Here is a 21,819-nt window from a genome sequence, read left to right as displayed (position 1 = left end):
TATGAAAAGTTGCGTCGCCCCGTGTGCGCACCTTCATACTAGCCCATAGACCGAGCGATGGAGACAAAACAGTTTTGTCGCCCGTGTGCGCGGAGTCTTAGGCTCCCCACAGACAGTCTTAAAAATTCATAATCTTAAAAAAAACTTGTATGCAATCTGACAGTTCAGATCTGTCAGTGTCTTGTCAGTGTCAGTTTGAACTGTCAGATTGCATACAAGTTTTTTTTAAGATTATGAATTTTTAAGACTGTCTGTGGGGAGCCTTAGTCTGTGATTGCGTCGCTGTCGTTCCCGTGTGCGCACTTTGGAAACTGTCGCAAGGGGTGACAAGTTGACGACAGAGACAAAAAAGTCGCCGAGCAACTGTTGCATCCGTGTGCGCGTGCCCTTAGGGCAACAGTTGCTCGGCGACTTTCGTATTTGTATGAAAAGTTCGGTCGCCTCGTGTGCGCACTTTCATACTAGGCCATGGTCGCGACAAAAAAGTCGCCGGCAACAGTTGCCCGTGTGCGCGGGCCCTAACGCTCCGCGCACACGGATGCAAAAGTTGCAAGGCGACATTTTTTGTCTCTGTCGTGCGTACATGGAGTGACGACAGAGACAAAAAATGTCGCCGTGCAACTGTTACATCCGTGTGTGCGGGCCCTAAGGGCCCCCCAGACGGGAGACAAAACTGTTTTGTCTCCGTCGCTCGGTCTATGGGCTAGTATGAAGGTGCGCACACGAGGCGACGCAACTTTTCATACAAATACGAAAGTCGCCGGGAAACTGTTGCCTCCGTGTGCGCGGGGCCTAAAACGTAGTGATTATATTCTCTTTGGCCCAAACAACCTCTCATGTGAACACACTTTTTGACCTAAGGCCCCCCACAGACGGGAGACAAAACTGTTTTGTCTCATCGCTCGGTCTATGGGCTAGTATGAAGGTGCGCACACGAGGCGACGCAACTTTTCATACAAATACGAAAGTCGCCGAGCAACTTTGTCGCCCGTGTGCGCGGAGCCTAACTACTTGACGTGTTGCTGTTGAGGGCGTGAGTGAGAGAGCGAAAAGCGAAAATAGCGAAATTAAAAATGACGTCAGTGCCGAAGACGTATTTACGTTACTGTAGTGTTTATGGATGTATGAACGGTACTAAAAATCCGGAATTATCATTCTTCAGGATTCCTAGTAATCCAGATAAGTAAGTGGTTGTTAAGTTGTTATATTTTTGCAATGTTAGGTACATTATTGCTTACGTAAATGGCGTAAACGTGAGATTTAAAAACCCGGCCAAGAGCGTGTCGGGTCACGCTCAGTGTAGGGGTTTCTTGGAAAGTCTATAAAGTTAAAGAACGATCTTAGTAAACCCTTATTCATTTTTAAATACCTATCCATCAATATATCACACGTTAGGGTTGGAATGAAAAAAAATATCAGACCCCCCCCTACTCAAACAATTATAGTAGGTTAAATTTGCTTTCAAATTATACCTCTCACATATGGATCGATAAAATAGGACCTTAAAAATATTGTATACTTTACTACGGTCAGCGCCCGTTTTTGCGACCTCATAAGTCATAATCATTTATTGCATACATATTAGGTACATAATATGGACTTAGACTAGGTACTTAACTACTACTAGGTACAGTACAATAGTTTAATTACTTAACTACTACAAGGTACAATAACGAGATCAAATTATTTATCACATTACAATTAAATATGTTTTATAAAGACTATCGATGGATACTAGGCATGTCATCAAAAAAATCCTGCAGTGTATAATAAGATTTTTGTACAAGATGTTTATTAAGTGTTTTTTGAAAATATGTATTTTTTCTATTTGTTTTATGGAGATGGGTAGTTTATTATATTGGGTTGGTAAGAAAGTAATGAGCTAATCATAACCAATATTGTAATTTTTATTTAATTTATTATTTTAATCATTTATCAAAAATATAACGGCCTTCGTTATCTACTACTTGTCTCCATCGTTCTGGTAAAGAATGAATAGCATCGGCGAAGAAGTTCTTAGGTTTAGATTCAAAAAACTCAGCTATGTACTGTCGTAGATGGGCTTGATCATCGAACTTTTTTTCATTCAAGGCATTGCTTAGCGATCTGAACAATGCGTAATCCGTAGGTGCCAAGACTGGAGAGTACGGTGGATGAGGTATCACTTTCCAACCTAGCTCCAATAGCTTTAGCCGAGTCACTTTTGCAATGTGTGGGCGAGCATTGTCGTGTAAGAAAAAAACTTTAGCATGCTGTGGACGATTCTGACAGATTTTTTGGTTTAAATTTTCAAGCTGATTACAGTATACTGATGCGGTAACAGTCATTCCACTTGGTAGGAGTTCCCAGTGAATAATACCATGAATATCCCACCAAACGGACAGCATAACTTTTTTCGGGTGAGGCTCTGTTTTTGATGCCTCTATTCCTTTTTCGTTTGGAGCTAGCCACTGACGTTTGCGTGTGTGATTTATATATAAGACCCATTTTTCATCTCCAGTGATAAGATGGTCCAACCAGTTGAATGTGCGGCGAAAAGAGAGAAGTTGTATGCAGATATCGGCACGCCGGTTTAGTTGATATCTATTAAGTTCGTGCGGTATCCAAACACTGTATTTGTAGTTTTTTCCCAACTCCCGCAAATGTGTTTCTATGGTGACATGAGAGCAGCCTAACTCGGTAGCAAGAGTACGACTCGTTAGCCTCGGATCTCCTTCAATTAAGGTTTTTAATTTGGCTACATCAATCTTCACCGGTCGACCAGACTTAGGTTGATCTGATAATGAAAAGTCGCCACTACGAAAAGGCTGGAAACATCGTTTCACCGTGGCCTCAGACACAACTTCAGGAGCAACACGCTGACATATATTACGCACTGCTTCGGCGGCTGAATGGCCAGACTGAAATTCATATAGTAAGCAATGCCTTACATGCACTTTTAATTCGTCCATTTTCTTCCTTATATTAGCTCGGCGACAGCTAGTGAATGACTGACGAGAAACTGTGCGACTCGCCCTTTATATACTTTCGACCATAGAAGATTCTAGAACTCTCTCAAAAATTTTATGTGGAATTCAATCGATCGCTCATTACTTTCTTACCAACCCAATAGATTTATACACATCATTTGTGGTCCAGAATGAAATATTGTTTAGAGCTAGGCAGGGAAAGGTCGTTATTATGGCGTAGATTTAAAGGCTTTGCATGGCAGTCTTTTGCTTGTAAGAAGAAAGAACTATGTAATTTCACAAACGTACGGATTTCGAAAATGTATAAAGAGGGGAGGGTCAATATTTCTAGGTCTTTAAAAACTAGTCGACAACTTTCTAATGGTTTTTTATTGGCTAATATTCGGATACACTTTTGTAAAATAAACAGGTCATTAGAATTTGTACTATTACCCCAAAGGAGTATACCGTAGTGAAGTAATGAGTGGGCGTAAGCATAGTAGCAGTTTTTAAATCTGTTGTCTTTTTAATTCAAGTAATGCATATGAAAAACTGGATAGTTTATTGCAAACTTTTTGAATATGATCCTTCCAATTAACATTTGAGTCAATAGTTAGTCCTAGCAAGGGAAATGTTTCTGTTTGTTCCAGTGTTGCATTGTTGTATGAAAAATTTATACTAAGCGGTTTTCTTTGGTATGGCCTGAATTGCATTAATTTGGTTTTGGAGAAATTTAATTCTAACCTGAAGTAAGAAATTTAATTCTAATACCTGGCGGAGTAGCCCCTGCCAAACAAAATTCTTAATTACATGGTTAATATATTATCATATACCAATGAAACTTATATTTTTTAGAAAGAGCATGAATAGACGCGTAAATTTTATAATAACATCAATTGCGGTAAATTAATTGTTTATTGAGTTAGACGCATATTTTTTACTAGTACTTGTGCAATTCATGCTCGATAAAAAAACACATATTTTCAAATATTTCGTAAACGGTTACTTTTATGAGTATAGTTATTTGAAAACAATTAAAGAAGGTTTAATAAGCTTTCAAATGACACCTCGCAGAACAGATTGGTGCCATCCTCGAGATGTGAATAAATAAATCTATGATGGTCGGCCGCCATCTTCCCCCCCTTTTTTCTCGACCCGTCCCCCCCTCCTTAAACTAAAACAGGTCAATTCGTAATCTAGAGACAATGAGGAACACATTCATACAACATTAATACACCGTCTTTTTTTCGTTTTCCGTTAAATTCGACACGCAGTTAGGTTCATCATCAGGAACCACCTGTATATCGTTTTTTGTTAAACTCGGTAGTATTACCTATGATAAAAATTCTGCGTGGTAAATTTCGACTAAACCACGTTATGAAGAAATAATTTATGCATAAAAACCATTCGGCGAATAACCTACATGCATGAAATATATACGAACAAACAAAATCTGCCTAGACAAATTATGCGTAACTATACTATGCCATAACAGATTATGCGAAAGGTGAATTATGCCAATGTAGAATGTGCCAAAAAGAATTCTGGATTGTAGTGTTATGCCAAAACAAGGGGAACCGATGGAAATAATAGTGATTTTTATGCGACTTTCGGAATTACCCTAATGCACCTTACCTATTTACATTTACATTCTTCGCGTACCTAACCTACTTGCTTTGGTGTTATTTATCCAATATTTTTTCAGGCGCTTGCAATGGTTGCTTTTAATATCGCGACACGATTTGATTGGGAAAGACCCAAAATGTGATAGAAGAATATGTAGTCAACATTTTAACGAGCAAGATCTTCTGACATCAGAAAAAACAGGTTATAAGAGACTAAAAAGAGATGTCCTTCCAAGTTTAAATTTGCCCAACCGACCTACAGGAGATAGAATCATACTATCTCAACGTGAGGATAATGCCAGTTTAACGCAAACAACTGTTGTTTCCTTATACACTGGTACAAGTGAATTTGCAACCAAAACAAATCGATCTACAAGTGACTTTTCGACCCAAACAAATCAGTCTACAAGTGACTTTTCGACCCAAACAAATCAGTCTACTAGTGACTTTTCGACCCAAACAAATCAGTCTACAAGTGACTCTTCAACACAAACAGAAAATCAGATTGTGTCAGGAACTGAATCTCTGGATTCGCTTTCTGCTAATACCCCCAGAAAATGTAAACTGAAATCTGAGTTGAAAGATAGCCAGAACTGCAAGAAGCGATTAAAAACCCTCGAAAAAGAACAGACTGCTGAAAGTGATGAATCAGAAGATATGTTTCATAAATTGTGTGATCGGTTCTTATCTAAGGACTTAGCTAAATTAGTAAAATCTAAAACTAGACCTTCGCAAAATGTTTGACTGAAAAGAAAAGAATGATAAGTAATACTCTTTAGAGTACTTTTTTGAATAATTGAATCATATGGTTTAACACAAACCACTCAACGCAACTATGGGAACAAATCAAATTATTTTAACAAATATTTTGATTTGGGTTTTTTATGTAGTCACACTACTATATATAAATTAAAAATCGAAATAATATATGACATCTTATTTCGGTTTTTAACAAACCACTACCACTCAAATTCTATGAATCTTCCCATTTTTATCACAGTCCCAAATAAGAGTGTTACATTCGAATTTATTAAACCTTTGAGTATCTTTTGATGGTGTGATTAAGAACATTAGGACCTTTTTTTTCTCTTGCTAGCACAAGTATGTATTAGCTACTTATTTTTTTTATAACTGTAAATGATTGAATTACCCTACATGAACTCTTTTATTTGTCACCTTATTTATTACCTACCTGTTTGTATTGTATTGTTGTTCTATTAAATAAACTTAATATAATTTGTTATAATTAACGCCAGTGGGCTCCTAGTCTTTTTTTATGCGATAGGAGGCAAACGAGCAGACAGGTCACCTGATCGTAACCGATTACTGCTGCCCATGGACACCCAAAACACCAGAAGTATGGGAGGTGTCTTGCCGGCCTTTAAGATGGGTGTACTCTCTTTTATTGAAGGTTGTATCGGTCTGGTTATACCGCAGTCTATTTAAAGAAATCACAAATACACCAGTATGACATTAATTTAATTTAAGAAAATGCTATGATAATAATTAAATATAATGAATAATTTTAACGGAAATATAGCAATGCATTCTTGAACAATCACAAATAAAAATTAGGCTCTAAAGAATTAAGAATATAATAAAATTATGCTAGAGTAAAAAAAAATGAATAAAGTTGTCTTTAAATATTAAGCAGAGGAAATTCCTATCCTTAATTTTGACACAACATCGCTTTTTAAAGACCTAACCTCGTACTCATAGACCACAACAAATCAAATTGAAACAAAAACCCTAAATCCAATTAGGCGTTGAGTACTTCATTTATAAATACAATTTATACTGATGCTTACTTGAATTCATGTTCAAATCTAGCGCCTTATAAAAATATTTTGAGATGATTATTGAAATTGTAACACCATCCAGCACTATGAGATACTAATATTATCTCCTGTCCTCGACATCTGAAAAAAAAACCATTTGATTAGTGAATTTAAGTATTAAAATAAATAAATAAAATAAATTGAAATAGATATCATACACGAAAGAAAAAACGGCAAGGCCCATTGGTGGCCGAGCCGGGAATCGAACCCGGGTCTTCAGCTTACGCGGCTAACGTCTTTACCACTAGACCACACGCCCGCCCAAAAACAAATAAAATTTCTTTATTTCCACTATAAAAGGGGACAAAACATTTAACTAATTAGTTCAGTAACTTGTTTATCAATAAGGGGTTATTTAGTTAGAAGACCTTGTGCCTAGCAAGTTGTCTGAGCAAATGGTGAGCGTCAGAATGGCGGGTGTACATCAAACAATCCTGGTGTGGTATACGTCAGGAGTTAGTGCTAGCAGTGTGCGCCAAAATTCGAGCAATGTGCTCTTTAAACTCCAGAGATATTTAAGAAATTAATGATACCCGCCATTCTGACGTCAGGTTGGCGGGTGCACTTCCAGTTCTAGCTAATGGCTGCCTACTCAAGGGTGAAAGTACTACCTAAGGTTAGTGCTCGCAATGTGCTTCCACATGTATGAAGCACAAACTAATTCAGAGAGCCGTTGAAGAGTAATATGGGATTGAATAAATATATCTATAAATGCCTGCTGAAATAAAATAGCAATGTTCATTGCCTGCAATGCAGCATTAACATGCAGGCGCTTTACACAAAAAGTGATACACATACATAGTCATACAATGATTACTGGATACTAAACGCGTCGTAAGACAATTTTTTATTATTATTAGTAGAGTTGTGTTAGGTACTAATTATTGTATGACTACTATGTATGTGTATCACTTTTTTGTGTAAAGCGCCTGCACGTTAATGCTGCATTGCAGGCAATGAACATTGCTATTTTATTTCAGCAGGCATTTATAGATATATTTATTCAATCCCATATTACTCTTCAACGGCTCTCAGTCTAGCACATGATGGCCGCGGGAGTATGTTGCCGCGAGATAGACTACCCGTCCTTATGTCATTAATACAGTTAGAAGAAGACGTGGCATCTATCTCGCGGCGACATACTCCCGCGGCCATCATGTGCTAGGCCTACTGAATTAGTTTGTGCTTCATACATGTGGAAGCACATTGCGAGCACTAACCTTAGGCAGTACTTTCACCCTTGAGTAGGCAGCCATTAGCTAGAACTGGAAGTGCACCCGCCAACCTGACGTCAGAATGGCGGGTATCATTAATTTCTTAAATATCTCCGGAGTTTAAAGAGCACATTGCTCGAATTTTGGCGCACATTTGGCACATTGCTAGCACTAACTCCTGACGTATACCACACCAGGATTGCTTGATGTACACCCGCCATTCTGACGCTCACAGCAAATGAGCGCCCACCCGTGTGGTTCGGCAGTGAATGTGTTAAGCGAAAATAACACATTCTCTAAGAAATATCTACTTGAAGTGGTATTGTACAGCCCATGAGCATTTTGTGCAATATTGCTTTGATAGGGAGAGATTTGGTTTGTACTAGGTACTTGTATGAATATTTATTTATTTATTTAACATAAAAGTTACGCCAAACTGTAAAACAGTTTGTTGGCGATGTGTAAAACAGTTTGTTGGTGATAAATTTGATTCACTTTGCTTATAAAACTAGTGCATTTTAAGGCCTCATTTGCAAGTGAGCATTAGCTCACAATCACGGGACGCATGGCAAGGAAACGAAGAAGTGGAAGCTTGGGCACACGTTGGGAAGACAGAAAAACGTCAGTGACAAAGACCACATTGCAGGCTAGCATGCACGGGGCCCAGGATCGAGTGTGGAGACAACTGGTGAAGAGTGTCCACATTCGTCATGTCCCTCAGCCTTGAGGATACGACAAAGATGATTAGGGCATACTCTATACATGAGCATAGCTGGGCACCGTTAACCAAATAGTTAACTTCGTTAATCGCTAATCCGTTACTAAAAAAGTTAACTTCGTTAATCGTTAAAGCGATACATTTCGACAAATTTAACGTAAGTTAAAGTTAATCGTTAATCCGTAAAAAATGAACTTTTCTTTAAATATTTAGTTGCATCAGTATCCACTATAACGTATTATATTTCTGTAAAACGCCGAAGTACAGCTAGCCTATTGAACTCTAGGCTGCACGTGGAAGGCAGTGATCGCCTGAGCTACTGCCAAGAGCTGTGTCAGGAGATATGTTGGCGGTGACGGGACTGTTGTGGCACATTGGGCGGTAGAGGCTAGGGAAGCGAATGTGGTCATAAATAGGGCTCGAATTTGCTGCCCTATCACTACAACAGTCGCCATGGTAAAGCTTAGGATTCACCGAATCAAAGTTAGTAAAAGCAAATCCACGTGAAGAATACTTTTTTAGGTAATATTTCGGACTTTTAGCAATCGACATCGGTAAAACCTAGGATTTACCGGCAAATCATAGGATTTGCCGTACTTCGGGCTTTTATAGTAGCGTTCAGAACGTGTTTTTCGCAGTGCAGATGGCGCCTGTGCCCTACTAGATTAACGATTAACGGACTCTGAGAAATTGAACGGAAGTTAACGAGTCCGTTAACATTTTTTCAAGTTAACTTAAAAGTTAATCCGTTAATCGAAATGTTAACTTCGTTAATTAACGGATTAACGAGTTAATGCCCAGCTATGTACATGAGTGTTATCTAAATGCATTTATAATATACGCTGTTAAAGCACTTGTGCACATTAAAGTCTTAAACAATTATTTAAAGTAAATACAATCCAGTAGGCTGTAGTACTTACTTTTGCCATCACAAGCTACAATTTTGACTTTGTCTACTTTAGCAACCTCTTGCACTTCCCGGAATTCCACATCATTCAACATAAAGGTCCACACATTGTCACAAAACCTGCAAATAAAATATTTTATAATCAACAAACAGCAACAGGTTAATGGGTGGTTGGATGTTAATGATGTTATAATATATACCTGTTGAATGCAACATTTAATAATAATAATAGAATAACTATTTTTGTACCTGTACGTGTTTAATTTTCCGGCTTTAAAGGTTAATCTAGATTTCACCCTGTTCGATAAAGCTTGATTTATAGATTTATCAAATTGCAATAGCACTTTCACTGCTAAAGCCGGTGTTATTTGTCCATACTGAAATAAAAATCAATTTAGTAACTTTTGATGACAATAAACTAAATTTCATCAGGAAATAGTACATTACGATACAAGTGCGTAAAAAAGGAAGTTCGAAACGAGTGGCGATAAATTAAAACACGACCGAAGGGAGTGTTTTAAATCGACACGAGTTAAGAATTTCCTTTTCGCACGTGTATCGTACGACGTTTTTCAGTACAGATGAGCCTCCGAAGTTTCGACCTGGCATATAATGAACCACTTCTCGAACTAGTGCGTAAATAAACGACCATCTGTACTGAAAAGTATATAAATAAACATTACCTGAATTAATTCGTCAAGGCTTTCTTGTAATGTGTTTCCGATAGTAGTGTTTCTATAGAGTTGATATGACATTGTGTAATTTAAACTTAATACGCAACAAGTTCTTCAAATAATGGTAGATTTTCAAAGGGATAAAATTAATTTCATTGCCTCTATGATAGAGAAACGATTGAAATTATTGAAAATGAAATTGAAAGAAAAATACGCAAACCACAGATTTTTTTAATTCAAGGATACGTTCATATACCACAAAATAATGCCTCTATGCAAAGCATTGAGGTATATGTACTACGTACTAGAGGCGACGTTGCTAAGAGAATTCTTACACAACGCACTGCGGTCCATGGACCGCAACGTTGTCAGTCCTTACCAGGTCCTTGCGGTGCAGTGACGTGCCGTGATGCATTTACTTTCCACGTGAATAATGCCTTCTTGTATGCTTAAAAATTGTACTAATCACTCGAGGAAATCAAATAACAGCCAAGGTGTGACATTTCATCGGTAAATTAAACAAAAAACTCGTCTATAATATTTTAAGATTGAATATTCTACAATTTCTACTAACTCGCGAGCGGGAGCGACACTGCCGCCATTTTGGTGACGCAATCATCATAGACTATAAAAAGTTAACCGCGCAGATGTGCCATTTCCTACACCGTTCCTCTAATGTGTTTCACCTCTAATAGAGTTGCGAAATATAAATATTTCTATTTGGAAAATTATTAAGTAACTACTTACTATTTCATTAATTATGTTACTAAAATATAAAAAAAGTTTATTTGTTTAATATATATAGTTTATAGTTTTTGAGTAAAATTGTATTTTTAGCACGCTCACTTTTTGCAGTTTTCTTCGGCCTGGTCATGAAAAAAAGGGACGTGCTGAGGAAACTTGGTTACCAACTAACCACACATATATTATATATGTTTATGGTGTATTTTAAAGAAGAAGATAAATACAGCACAATTATTTTGTATTAATTTGTATTGTTTAAGTTGTAAATAAATAAATAAGTTTGACTAGAATATCCGTATTTTATTGAACTATAATGTAAAATTCCCGTTAGGCAGAATATAATAATGTGTCACATCTGGAGGTAGACCTACTCTACGCGTAAATAACCGCTCCCCGCACCCCGCGCACTTGTCAGCATGTGCAGAGTTTTCGCTTGGCAACGTCGCCTCTAGTACGTAGTACATATACCTCAATGATGCAAAGACTAAAATATCTAACAAACGACCGCACCGTACCTTGGATTTTTTAATTCTTTCTCGCTCCCTCTTACAAGATAAATATAAATGTGGATAGCCTGACCCAAGAATCTTATATACATATGAATATAAGATTCTTGGCCTGACCCAAAGAGCATTGAATCACTTCGTCGCGCCGTGATTCGCGCGCATAGTCTGGAGCAGGCTTAAGTTAGGAACATACTACGCGGACGTCCGTCGTAAATCGACCGCGGACGGGAATCTGGACAATGGAAATACACATAAAGCTAGGAACACACTACGCGGACGTCCGTCGTGAATCGACCGCGGACGGGAATCTGGACAATGGAAATACATATAACCGTGCAAACTATCGGTCGACGTGTAACAGAACAAGCGTCTATGACGAGGAAATGGACTCGTTATTACATATAAAACTTACGGCGAATCAACTTTTCTTTGACCAACTTTTTGGAGCATATTTCCTTCGGGATTTCATTGAATATTTTAACAAATAATATCTTTGATGGTTAATCACATGTTCAGTTACGTCATCACTGATAAAATTCACTATTATTTAATGTAAAACAGGTTGGAAAAACGTATTTATCAACAAACTACGTTCACATGGACGGAATACTGACACTGACAGTTGTCAGCTGCGTAACGTTCCGATATTATGTCTTGGTTCCAATTACAAGTCAGAGAGGTAATAATCAGTAATATTGACTATTATACTTTCTGAATATATCATTCAATGTAACAATTAGGAACAAATGTGATCTTTCTTTACGAAGTCACTTACTAAATTGATTTAAACAATCTTTCACAAAATAATATTTACGTTAAAATATTTGCGAATCGCTCTACTATTGGACTGCATAGGTATCAATATCAATAGCTCTGTCTCTCTCTAAAACACGTGTACTCGGCACGTGTTGATAAGCAAACATCCGTGTGTTAATCGTGAACTCTAATGCATAGGGCATAAGACTTAGTAAACAAAGCACACGATTGAGTAGCCATCTTGTCGGAAGTCCGATGTCAGAAGTCGGAAGTCGAATGTCAGAAGTCGGAAGTCGGATGTCAGAAGTCGGAAGTCGAATGTCAGAAGTCGGAAGTCGGATGTCGGAAGTCGGAAGTCAGAGATAGAATCTATAAAAGGGTCGGAGCGAGCCGACGTGCGTCATTCTTAAAATATCTACAAGACTAACAGTGTCTCTGGCTTTCGTGTGTTATACTGGTGAGTGAAGTTGTTCTGCTATTATTTCTCTGTTTGTTTTTACTTGGAAATTATTCTAAGTGATTGTAAACTTTGAAATTGTGTCTCTGTTTGATTGTGCGGGGACAATATCGTCGTACAGTTGAACTTAGACCTGTGGTGGAATTGCTTTACTGTCAGTTGTGGGGTTAATTTAGTGTTCTATTTATAGTGTAGTGTTATATTTAAATTGTTGTGTATAGTGAAGTTTTCTGTGCTTTGTTTCATGAGTGCCGTCAAGCAATACAAAGACTGGGTCGATGTATGGCTGGTGCTTGGAGATAAGTCTGTGTTTGGTTTTGTAGGGAGTAATTCTTGCAAAACTAAGCTTAGATTATAGCACGTAAAGGAAACTTCACTCGTTTGTTTAGTTGGTCAGTAAAATTGAATTTAGTAATTTTCTATGGGGTTATTTTGTGAAAGTTATAAGCCAGATCATTGTTTGTGACAGACTGTTGTCCGGCTAAGCGCTTTATACCTTGCGGCTGTTAAACATAAGGCGTTTAGGGGTCTTTTTGTTCCAAGTGGGGGCTTGGACGCTTTTTTATACTTACAAAAGCGTATTTTCTCACCGGTCTCAAAGAGTCCAACTGTTAGATGGAAGTGAGGACTTTCACGATTGAAGAAAGGCATTAGGAGTAATCCTTGCTCACTGAAGTCGGCAGTATTTGAGGCTGGGGTCCTATATATATTTATATTTATTTACTCGGTGCTCTAGTCCATGCTGGCGTTGGTCGCTGGGGATTTCGGTTGTGATCGATCCACATCTAAGTAAAGTTGATCGCAGCTGGGTCTCCCATGTGGCTGGTACTGGTGTGTCCTAGAATACTGGATATATACACGGATAGGGCGATCTACTCTCTGCTACCCTAGCCCGCGGGCAAGAGCAGAGGGGGGGATCTGACCGACACAAGCCTATAGGTTGCCTATCTCAGCTTCGCTGGCTGAACTGCACAGTTCTAGTAGGGATACACTTGTACATATTCTGAACACAAGATCTATGGTAAGTGAGGGTCTGTGTTTCAGATATGTTAGAGTAGGGAAAACAATAGGATTAGGGTAGCGTCACACACTATTTCTAAGAAATTAGGGCTGTTTTACGATTGGTTTTGAAGTATAATTGATAGGCGTGTATTTATATGGTTTTAATGGACTTTAAATGTGGTGTTTACTATCTTAAAATATGTGGTAAAACTGGTAATTTATAAAAACTCTTATTACTTAATTTATTTGAGTGAAATTAATAATTGTGGTAGCAATTTCTGATTCTTCATGTAGCATCGAGCCAGTGAGTGTTGCTAACTAGTTTTTCAAGGTAAATTCTATCAAGTTGGTTAGGGAAACAAACTATTCTTTGGAATAAAAAGCATAGGTTTGTTATAGGGCCCAGTGGCATGCGAGCGCCGTCCACTGATGACAAGTCAAAAGCTTCAAGGAGTTACTAGACTTATTTACTTCGTTCTCAGTGGTAGCAACTACTCGGAGCCTTGATGATACATTAGAAGGATCGAGAAGTTATGGTCTATTAGCAGTAATGGGGAAAAGGGGGGTTTAGCTAGGGAAAAGAAACAAAATAAAAAAGGGGTTAGTTTGTAGATAGATAGCCCTTCAGGCTTACTTGCTTAGGATGCCCGATAATGTGGTTTGATTGGGCCTAAGGATTCCAGACGGTATCGCAAGTTCTCACCCCAAACCGGAATCGAAAATAGAGCGTAGCCGATGTTTTCTAAAATATTTTTTAATATTTATTTCATGTAAGTTTCACTCACTAACTTCTTTTCTAAAAATTTCTTCATTACGTCATTAATTTTCTCACTCATAACTTTCTAGGCCTAAATCTGATAAAATACTCTTCTATAACACTATATTATTATGCTACAATAACCTTTATTCTTCTTTAAAATATAAATAAATAAAATTTTAAAAATTAGTCAAAAATACAGCTGATACTCATTAAAGGATCTAGGTTATCGCGGTTCACGTCGAAGGGTTCTACTTATTCACGCTAGACGATCACGAGGCCAAATTTACGGGGTATATTTAAAGGGGGGTTAGCTATACTGTTGGTTAGCCAAGTAAGTAAGTAAATAAGTAAAGGTGAGCGGAGATTTAGTTACAGACGGACGTGGACGTGGCCTTGAGCGCGTGGACGTCCGATCAAAATCTGGCTCGCTGGATGTTTTGTTCCGTGCACACTGATCGGTCGCGGTCGCGGTCGATTTACGACGGACGTCCGCGTAGTATGTTCCTAGCTTTAAACTGGCTCGCTGGATGTTTTGGTCAGCCGAAGCCACGTCCCGAAGACCATGCACACTGATCGTGCACTAGGCTCTAGCTTAAAAATAAATTAAATAATTATATTTAATCTATGCTTCGGCTGACCAAAACATCCAGCGAGCCAGATTTTGATCGGACGGCGGGCGTCCGCGTAATATGTTCCTAGCTTTAAGCTAGAAACATATTACGCGGGGGCGGATCTGGACAATGCATATACCTACACTTTATTTTATTATTATCGGTCGTCGGTCGTGGACGTGGCCTTGAGCGCACAGACGTGCGACTGAAGCTAGGAACACACTACGCGGACGTCCGTCGTAAATCGACCGCGGACGGGAATCTGGACAATGGAAATAAACATAACCGTGCATACTATCGGTCGACGGACGTGGTCGTGACCTTGAGCGCATGGACGTCCGATCAAAATCTGGCTCGCTGGATGTTTTGTTCCGTGCACACTGATCGGTCGCGGTCGCGGTCGATTTACGACGGACGTCCGCGTAGTATGTTCCTAGCTTTAAACTGGCTCGCTGGATGTTTTGGTCAGCCGAAGCCACGTCCCGAAGACCGTGCACACTGATCGGTCGCGGTCGAACGACGACGGACGTCCGCGTAGTATGTTCCTAGCTTTAAGCGACGGCTAGCCGGAGCGATGTAAAGACTCGAGTTAGTAATATTCATACTCCCCGAGTTACACACAATGTTTTTCATCACACTTGCATTATAAAAAATATGCAAAAAGGTAAAAACGAGTTCAATACAGTACCAGAAATTTCTTAACTCAATAGGGAGAACCATTTTTCTATAACTCACGCTCCGCCTGCGTGCAATAGCACATTTAGTGTGAGAGTGTGATGAAAAATACTATTGTTTGACCGTCTTTACCGCCCCTGGGGCCCATTTCTCGAGCTAACAAGTGGTTGTCAATGTCTAATATGACAAGTCGGAAAGAGACTTCCCATTTCTCGAAGCTACAAGTGGTAGTGTGGTAGTCAATGTCTAATATGACAGGTTGGAAAGAGACTTCGGCTTGTAACTTTCAGCCTTGAGAAATGGGCCACTGGGGCTAGCGCCGTGTCTTGCGTGGGCGACGGTCGCGTCTCATCGCATCGTCTACTTCCATATCGATAAGGTTTGATTTCGTATGATTTTCGTGGCTGTATCTTTTGATTTATCTTTTTACAAATTCAGAGATTCGTTTTACAATTGTTTTAGAACTTTTACTAAATGATCAGCATATTTTTTTTTATTTTCGGAAGGTGCTCACTCAATCCACACACACACTCGCATCGCCGTCGCCCACTCAAGCCACGGCGTAGGACTCCAGGCTCCTGAATCAGAGCGTTGTTTTCATGGGAGTAGTGCGGAAAAAAGATTTAGTTCCAAATTCTTCAAATTGACGATAACTAGCATAGAAACTATGTATCAAGCAGGTTAGGTAATTTAAATAAAATGCTAGGAATATGATGAATCAACTTTTATATTTCTATTGAATTCTTTACAATTTTGCATCTTTATTATACTCGTAACATTAGCTAGTCAGTGGGGTCTTGTCAGTGGCCGGGGTCCTCGCGCGATCTGATGCTGGTGACACTAAAAAGAGGGAAAACATATTAATATTGATCAGATAATAATTAGGCTTACTTTTTATGGCATACCGTGGTTCTAAAATCCGTGGAGTCGCTATATGAAAAATTTTCAAAGTTAAAGTCCAACAGTATGATGTCACATTAAATATAAATATTTGTGTGGTACTATGTGCCAGGTAGTACCTATCCTAGCACGACCACAACCCATGTCGAAAATCCGAAACCATGCGGGTTTTTTTTTAAAAAAAGGTAAGTACAGAAAAGTACATTTTTTTTCGTGAATTTGTACCACAACAGAAATTTAAAAAATCATTAAATATAGTGTGGTCGTGCCAGGGAGTACCTACCTAGCACGACCACGGCCCCTATGTCGAAACTCCGAAACCATAAAGGTACATTTTTTTTAAACGTAAGTACAAAAAAGTACATTTTTTTTCGTGAATTTGTACCGCAACAGAATTAGTAAAATCATCCGTGGTCGTGCTGTATAGTATCACACAAATATTTATACACACTGTCACATCGTCACTGAGTTCATTTTAATCGAACGTAGTTGATTTTATCTTAATAGTAATTTTTTGGTATTATTATATAAGATTATAAAATTTACTAATAAATAACATTATTAGTTAATATTAACTACGTTCGATTAAAATTAACTAGGTAACGTTGTGACAGTATGTATAAATACTTATATTTAATATATGACATCATCCTTGACTGTTGCCATCTAGTTCAAAAATAAATAGTACCTACATCGAGCGAAAGAATTCTCAGCCTTAACAACACAACTACTGCACTTTCAAATAGTGTATTTTCTATTCGACTTCGAAAATTTTTCATATGTCGACTCCACGGATTTTAGAACCACGGTATGCCATAAAAAGCCCTAAGCCTAATAATAATGCATAATAAGATGATTAAGGAAAGGGGAGCCATATTGGAACTAGGTAAATAATTATTTTTTTGATAGCTCTGCAGAACAAGTTGAAATGGCGAGAAGATTATTATTAGATATGTATCGTCCCCTTCACGAGGACAATATAGTATTACTACACCCCTTTAATTTGCCAGAGGCGTCCTCAAAGTTACCTAATTTTAGAATAGGTAAAAATTTAAAATGGTACCAACCTTTTAGCATTTGTTCTGACGATGAATCATATCTATTATCTAGTCTCTACTGTTATTAGTGTTATTCTCGCCGTTCTCTTCAATTTTATTTAGGGGTATTCGGTCTCATTCGATTACGGTTCTTTCTGCTTTTTGTTAGCTGTTGTTATGTTAGCTAAGTTGAACCTTCATTGCAGCATTTTCTAACGAATCTTCTGTTTGAAAGCAATATTATTCTTTTTTTTTAACAAGCAGAAACGTCTGCTAACGATTCTAAACATCTTTCATCGTATTACCGTCTTGGCCGTCTTGCATTGCATCTTCATACTTGCGGTTTCTTTTTTGCCCAGTTCAAGCCTTTGTTCTTGCCATTTTGAGTCTGCTTTGTTGCTCCCTCTTTTAGTCTTCATTCTTGCCGTCTTTAATCTTCATTTTTGCCGTCTTCAATCTTCATTCTTGCCGTCTTCAATCTTCATTCTTGCAGTCTTCAATCTTCAATCTTGCCGTCTTCAATCTTCATTCTTGCAGTCCTCTTTCTTGCGATCTCGAGTCTTTTTTTCTTGCCGTATGGAGTTTTCATTCTTGCCGTATGGAGTTTTCATTCTTGCCGTATGGAGTTTTCATTCTTGCCGTATGGAGTTTTCATTCTTGCCGTATGGAGTCTTCATTCTTGCCGTATGGAGTTTTCATTCTTGCCGTATGGAGTTTTCATTCTTGCCGTATGGAGTTTTCATTCTTGCCGTATGGAGTTTTCATTCTTGCCGTATGGAGTTTTCATTCTTGCCGTATGGAGTTTTCATTCTTGCCGTATGGGTTTTCATTCTTGCCGTATGGAGTTTTCAAACTTCTTCCTTGCAGTCTTCAACTTTCGTTCTTGCGATCTTGAGACTTCGTTCTTGCGATCTTGAGACTTCGTTCTTGCGTTCTTGAGACTTCGTTCTTGCGATCTTGAGACTTCGTTCTTGCGATCTTGAGACTTCGTTCTTGCGATCTTGAGACTTCGTTCTTGCGATCTTGAGACTTGGTTCTTGCGATCTTGAGACTTGGTTCTTGCGATCTTGAGACTTCGTTCTTGCGATCTTGAGACTTCGTTCTTGCGATCTTGAGACTTCGTTCTTGCGATCTTGAGACTTCGTTCTTGCGATCTTGAGACTTCGTTCTTGCGATCTTGAGACTTCGTTCTTGCGATCTTGAGACTTCGTTCTTGCGATCTTGAGATCTTGAGGCTTCGTTCTTGCGATCTTGAGACTTCGTTCTTGCGATCTTGAGACTTCGTTCTTGCGATCTTGAGACTTCGTTCTTGCGATCTTGAGACTTCGTTCTTGCGATCTTGAGACTTCGTTCTTGCGATCTTGAGACTTCGTTCTTGCGATCTTGAGACTTCGTTCTTGCGATCTTGAGACTTCGTTCTTGCGATCTTGAGACTTCGTTCTTGCGATCTTGAGACTTCGTTCTTGCGATCTTGAGACTTCGTTCTTGCGATCTTGAGACTTCGTTCTTGCGATCTTGAGACTTCGTTCTTGCGATCTTGAGACTTCGTTCTTGCGATCTTGAGACTTCGTTCTTGCGATCTTGAGACTTCGTTCTTGCGATCTTGAGACTTCGTTCTTGCGATCTTGAGACTTCGTTCTTGCGATCTTGAGACTTCGTTCTTGCGATCTTGAGACTTCGTTCTTGCCGTCTTGAGTCTTCTTTCTTGCCGTCTAGAGTCTTCTTTTTCTTGCCGTCTTGAGTCTTCTTTCTTGCTATCTTGTCTTTTTTCTTGCCGCCTTGATTCTTCAATCTTGCCTTATTGATTCTTGAATCTTCTTCCTTTCCGTCTTGAGTCTTCTTTCTTGCCGTCTTGAGTCTTCTTTCTTGCCGTCTTGAGTCTTCTTTCTTGCCGTCTTGAGCCTTCTTTCTTGCAGTCTTGAGTCTTCAATCTTGTTTCTTGCCGTCTTGAGTATTCTTTCTTGCCGTCGTGTCTTCTTTCTTGCCGTATTGATTCTTCAATCTTCTTTCTTGCGACCTTGAGACTTCGTTCTTGCGATCTTGAGACTTCGTTCTTGCCGTCTTGAGTCTTCGTTCTTGCCGTCTTGAGTCTTCTTTCTTGCGATCTTGAGTCTTTTTCTTGCCGCTTTGAGTCTTCTTTCTTGCCGTCTTGAATCTTCATTCTTGCCGTATTGATTCTTCAATCTTCTTTCTTGCCGTCTTGAGTCTTCTTTCTTGCAGTCTTGAGTCTTCAATCTTCTTTCTTGCCGTCTTGAGTATTCTTTCTTGCCGTCGTGAGTCTTCTTTCTTGCCGTCTTGAGTCTTCAATCTTCTTTTTTGTGATCTTGAGTCTTCTTCCTGCCGTCTTGAGTCCTCTTTCTTGCAGTCTTCAATCTTCTTTCTTGCAATCTCGAGTCTTCATACTTCCATCTTCAGTCTTCTTTCTTGCCGCCTGATTTTTTCTTTCTTGCAGTCTTCAATATTCTTTCTTGCGATCTTGAGTCTTCTTCCTGCCGTCTTGAGTCTTCTTTCTTGCCGTCTTGAGTCTTCTTTCTTGCCGTCTTGAGGCTTCTTTCGTGCCGTCTTGAGGCTTCTTTCTTGCCGTCTTGAGGCTTCTTTCTTGCCACCTTGAGACTTTGTTCTTGACGTCTTGAGACCTCAATTTTCATTCTTGCAGTCTTCAATTTTCTTTCTTGCAGTTTTCAATCTTCTTTCTTGCGATCTTGAGTCTTCTTGCCGTCTTGACTCTTCAATCTTCTTTCTTGCGATCTTGAGTCTTCTTCATGCAGTCTTGAGGCTTCATTCTTGCCGTCTTGAGTCTTCTTTCTTGTCTTTAGTCTTCTTTCTTGGCGTGTTATTTTTTTGCAATCATGAGTCTTCTTTCTTGCCATCTTAATCGTCGGTCGTGCCGTTTTGAGTCTTCGTTCTTGCCGTCTGGAGACTTCGTTCTTGCCGTCATGAGACTTCGTTCTTGCCGTCATGAGACTTCGTTCTTGCCGTCATGAGACTTCGTTCTTGCCGTCATGAGACTTCGTTCTTGCCGTCATGAGACTTCGTTCTTGCCGTCTTGAGACTTCGTTCTTGCCGTCTTGAGACTTCGTTCTTGCCGTCTTGAGACTTCGTTCTTGCCGTCTTGAGACTTCGTTCTTGCCGTCTTGAGACTTCGTTCTTGCCGTCTTGAGACTTCGTTCTTGCCGTCTTGAGACTTCGTTCTTGCCGTCTTGAGACTTCGTTCTTGCCGTCTTGAGACTTCGTTCTTGCCGTCTTGAGACTTCTATTGAGACTATTTTATTTGTAAAGGATGATACAAAATTGTCACCTAATTTTGTATTAAGCGTAGGTATTTCAGTATATTCAAAATAGCATAGGTATGTTAATAACCTAAACTTGCGATCTGAAACAAGCTTTATTAAGGAACTTACCAATACCTTAGCGGCTCCGGATTTTTCTTCATTTTCAGTTCATTTTAGAGATTTTTAATAGACTTCGTAAATTATGCTGTTTATACATATAGAATATGTAGCGTATATCTTATAATTTCTGGTAAAATGACAACTTTTTTTATATTATGCACCTTGAAATCATATTGTGTCGGTAATATGAATGAATCTTCAGTTTCCTTCTTAAAAGTAGCGTACCTTCACAGGATAAAATTTGTCCGAAATCATCCCAGTGGGAACCAGCATCTTCAAAGGTAGTTTTCTTTTGCTTTAGTCAACTGTTTTAATATTTCATAAATACCTTTGGCATTCCACGGTGGTCTGAAAACATTGAGTATGACGAACCGATATTCCATCTAAAAATCAAAGTTTACATACCTAATTCCATTTTCTAAACCTAGCATCTTGGATTTGGACACCGACACTCCAATTTTTGTTGTATAAAATAATTCGATACCTTTATCATTTCTGAGTCCAGTTTCAAATAATAAATTTATAAGTTGTCTCTGGGTAAACCGTTGTTTTAGTATCTTTATTAGCTTACGTTGGATTCCACCCGTGGTCGAGTTGATGACCATCTTCTGTGTTCCTTACTTCATTTCCTCGCTTGTCTTCGTTGTAAAGTTTATATTCGTTATATGTGCCATTTAAGTTTCATTTTATCTTTGAGTTAGTCTTACCCATTTTTTTTCTCGTTCGTGCACTTATTTTGGACCACGTTCCATCCACTAGTAAGTGTACTGGTTTAATAGATTTTAAAATTTTCATACCTTGAATGTGTCTAAAATGTCTAAATCGAAACATCCACAGGCCAATTTGAAATTCCGAATTAAGAGTCACCTGAAAAAGAATGAAAGTTATAACCTACCCAATGACAATGACTAGCGTCCACTTTCAAAGCTCGTACTTTCATAGTTTTAATGAACTGATATTCTTTATAGTAAGCCTTTAGCGCTGTTGCATATCGGCAAGTTTGGTGATCTGTATTTGTTTTATCTTGTCTTGATTCAGGTTACGTACCTACCCAA

At 38.7% G+C, this 21,819-nt stretch overlaps 2 protein-coding genes and 1 long non-coding RNA gene across 4 annotated transcripts; 1 reads left to right on the top strand and 2 right to left on the bottom strand.

The window, feature by feature from the left end:
• Window positions 1-943: 943 nt before the first annotated feature.
• On the top strand, window positions 944-5,727 carry LOC125232860. Its single transcript, XR_007177799.1, has 2 exons — window positions 944-1,183; window positions 4,654-5,727. It is a non-coding gene; the product is annotated as an uncharacterized LOC125232860 (long non-coding RNA).
• A 133-nt stretch (window positions 5,728-5,860) lies between these two features.
• Window positions 5,861-10,338, bottom strand: LOC125232859 (transcription initiation factor IIA subunit 2). 2 transcript variants are annotated; one of them, XM_048138661.1, is made up of 4 exons: window positions 9,934-10,326; window positions 9,500-9,627; window positions 9,264-9,370; window positions 5,861-6,492 (listed from the first exon to the last, which is right to left on the bottom strand). In XM_048138661.1, exons 1-4 carry the CDS (start codon window positions 10,003-10,005, stop codon window positions 6,473-6,475), a joined length of 327 nt encoding a protein of 108 aa, XP_047994618.1. In that variant the 5' UTR covers window positions 10,006-10,326; the 3' UTR covers window positions 5,861-6,472. The 2 variants fall into 2 exon arrangements, with proteins under 2 accessions (XP_047994618.1, XP_047994617.1); XM_048138660.1 differs by lacking the exon at window positions 5,861-6,492 and having other exon boundaries at window positions 9,162-9,370; window positions 9,934-10,338.
• A 7,346-nt stretch (window positions 10,339-17,684) lies between these two features.
• LOC125232307 (arginine/serine-rich coiled-coil protein 2-like) lies at window positions 17,685-20,020 on the bottom strand. The gene is made up of 3 exons (XM_048137933.1): window positions 19,845-20,020; window positions 19,390-19,673; window positions 17,685-18,592 (listed from the first exon to the last, which is right to left on the bottom strand). Exons 1-3 carry the CDS (start codon window positions 20,018-20,020, stop codon window positions 18,243-18,245), a joined length of 810 nt encoding a protein of 269 aa, XP_047993890.1. The 3' UTR covers window positions 17,685-18,242.
• Between the last annotated feature and the right edge of the window lie 1,799 nt (window positions 20,021-21,819).

The sequence above is a fragment of the Leguminivora glycinivorella genome, chromosome 13 (assembly GCF_023078275.1).
Source record: "Leguminivora glycinivorella isolate SPB_JAAS2020 chromosome 13, LegGlyc_1.1, whole genome shotgun sequence".
In the NCBI taxonomy this organism is placed as follows: Eukaryota; Metazoa; Arthropoda; class Insecta; order Lepidoptera; family Tortricidae; genus Leguminivora; species Leguminivora glycinivorella.
This window is presented reverse-complemented; position numbering and strand designations above follow the sequence as displayed.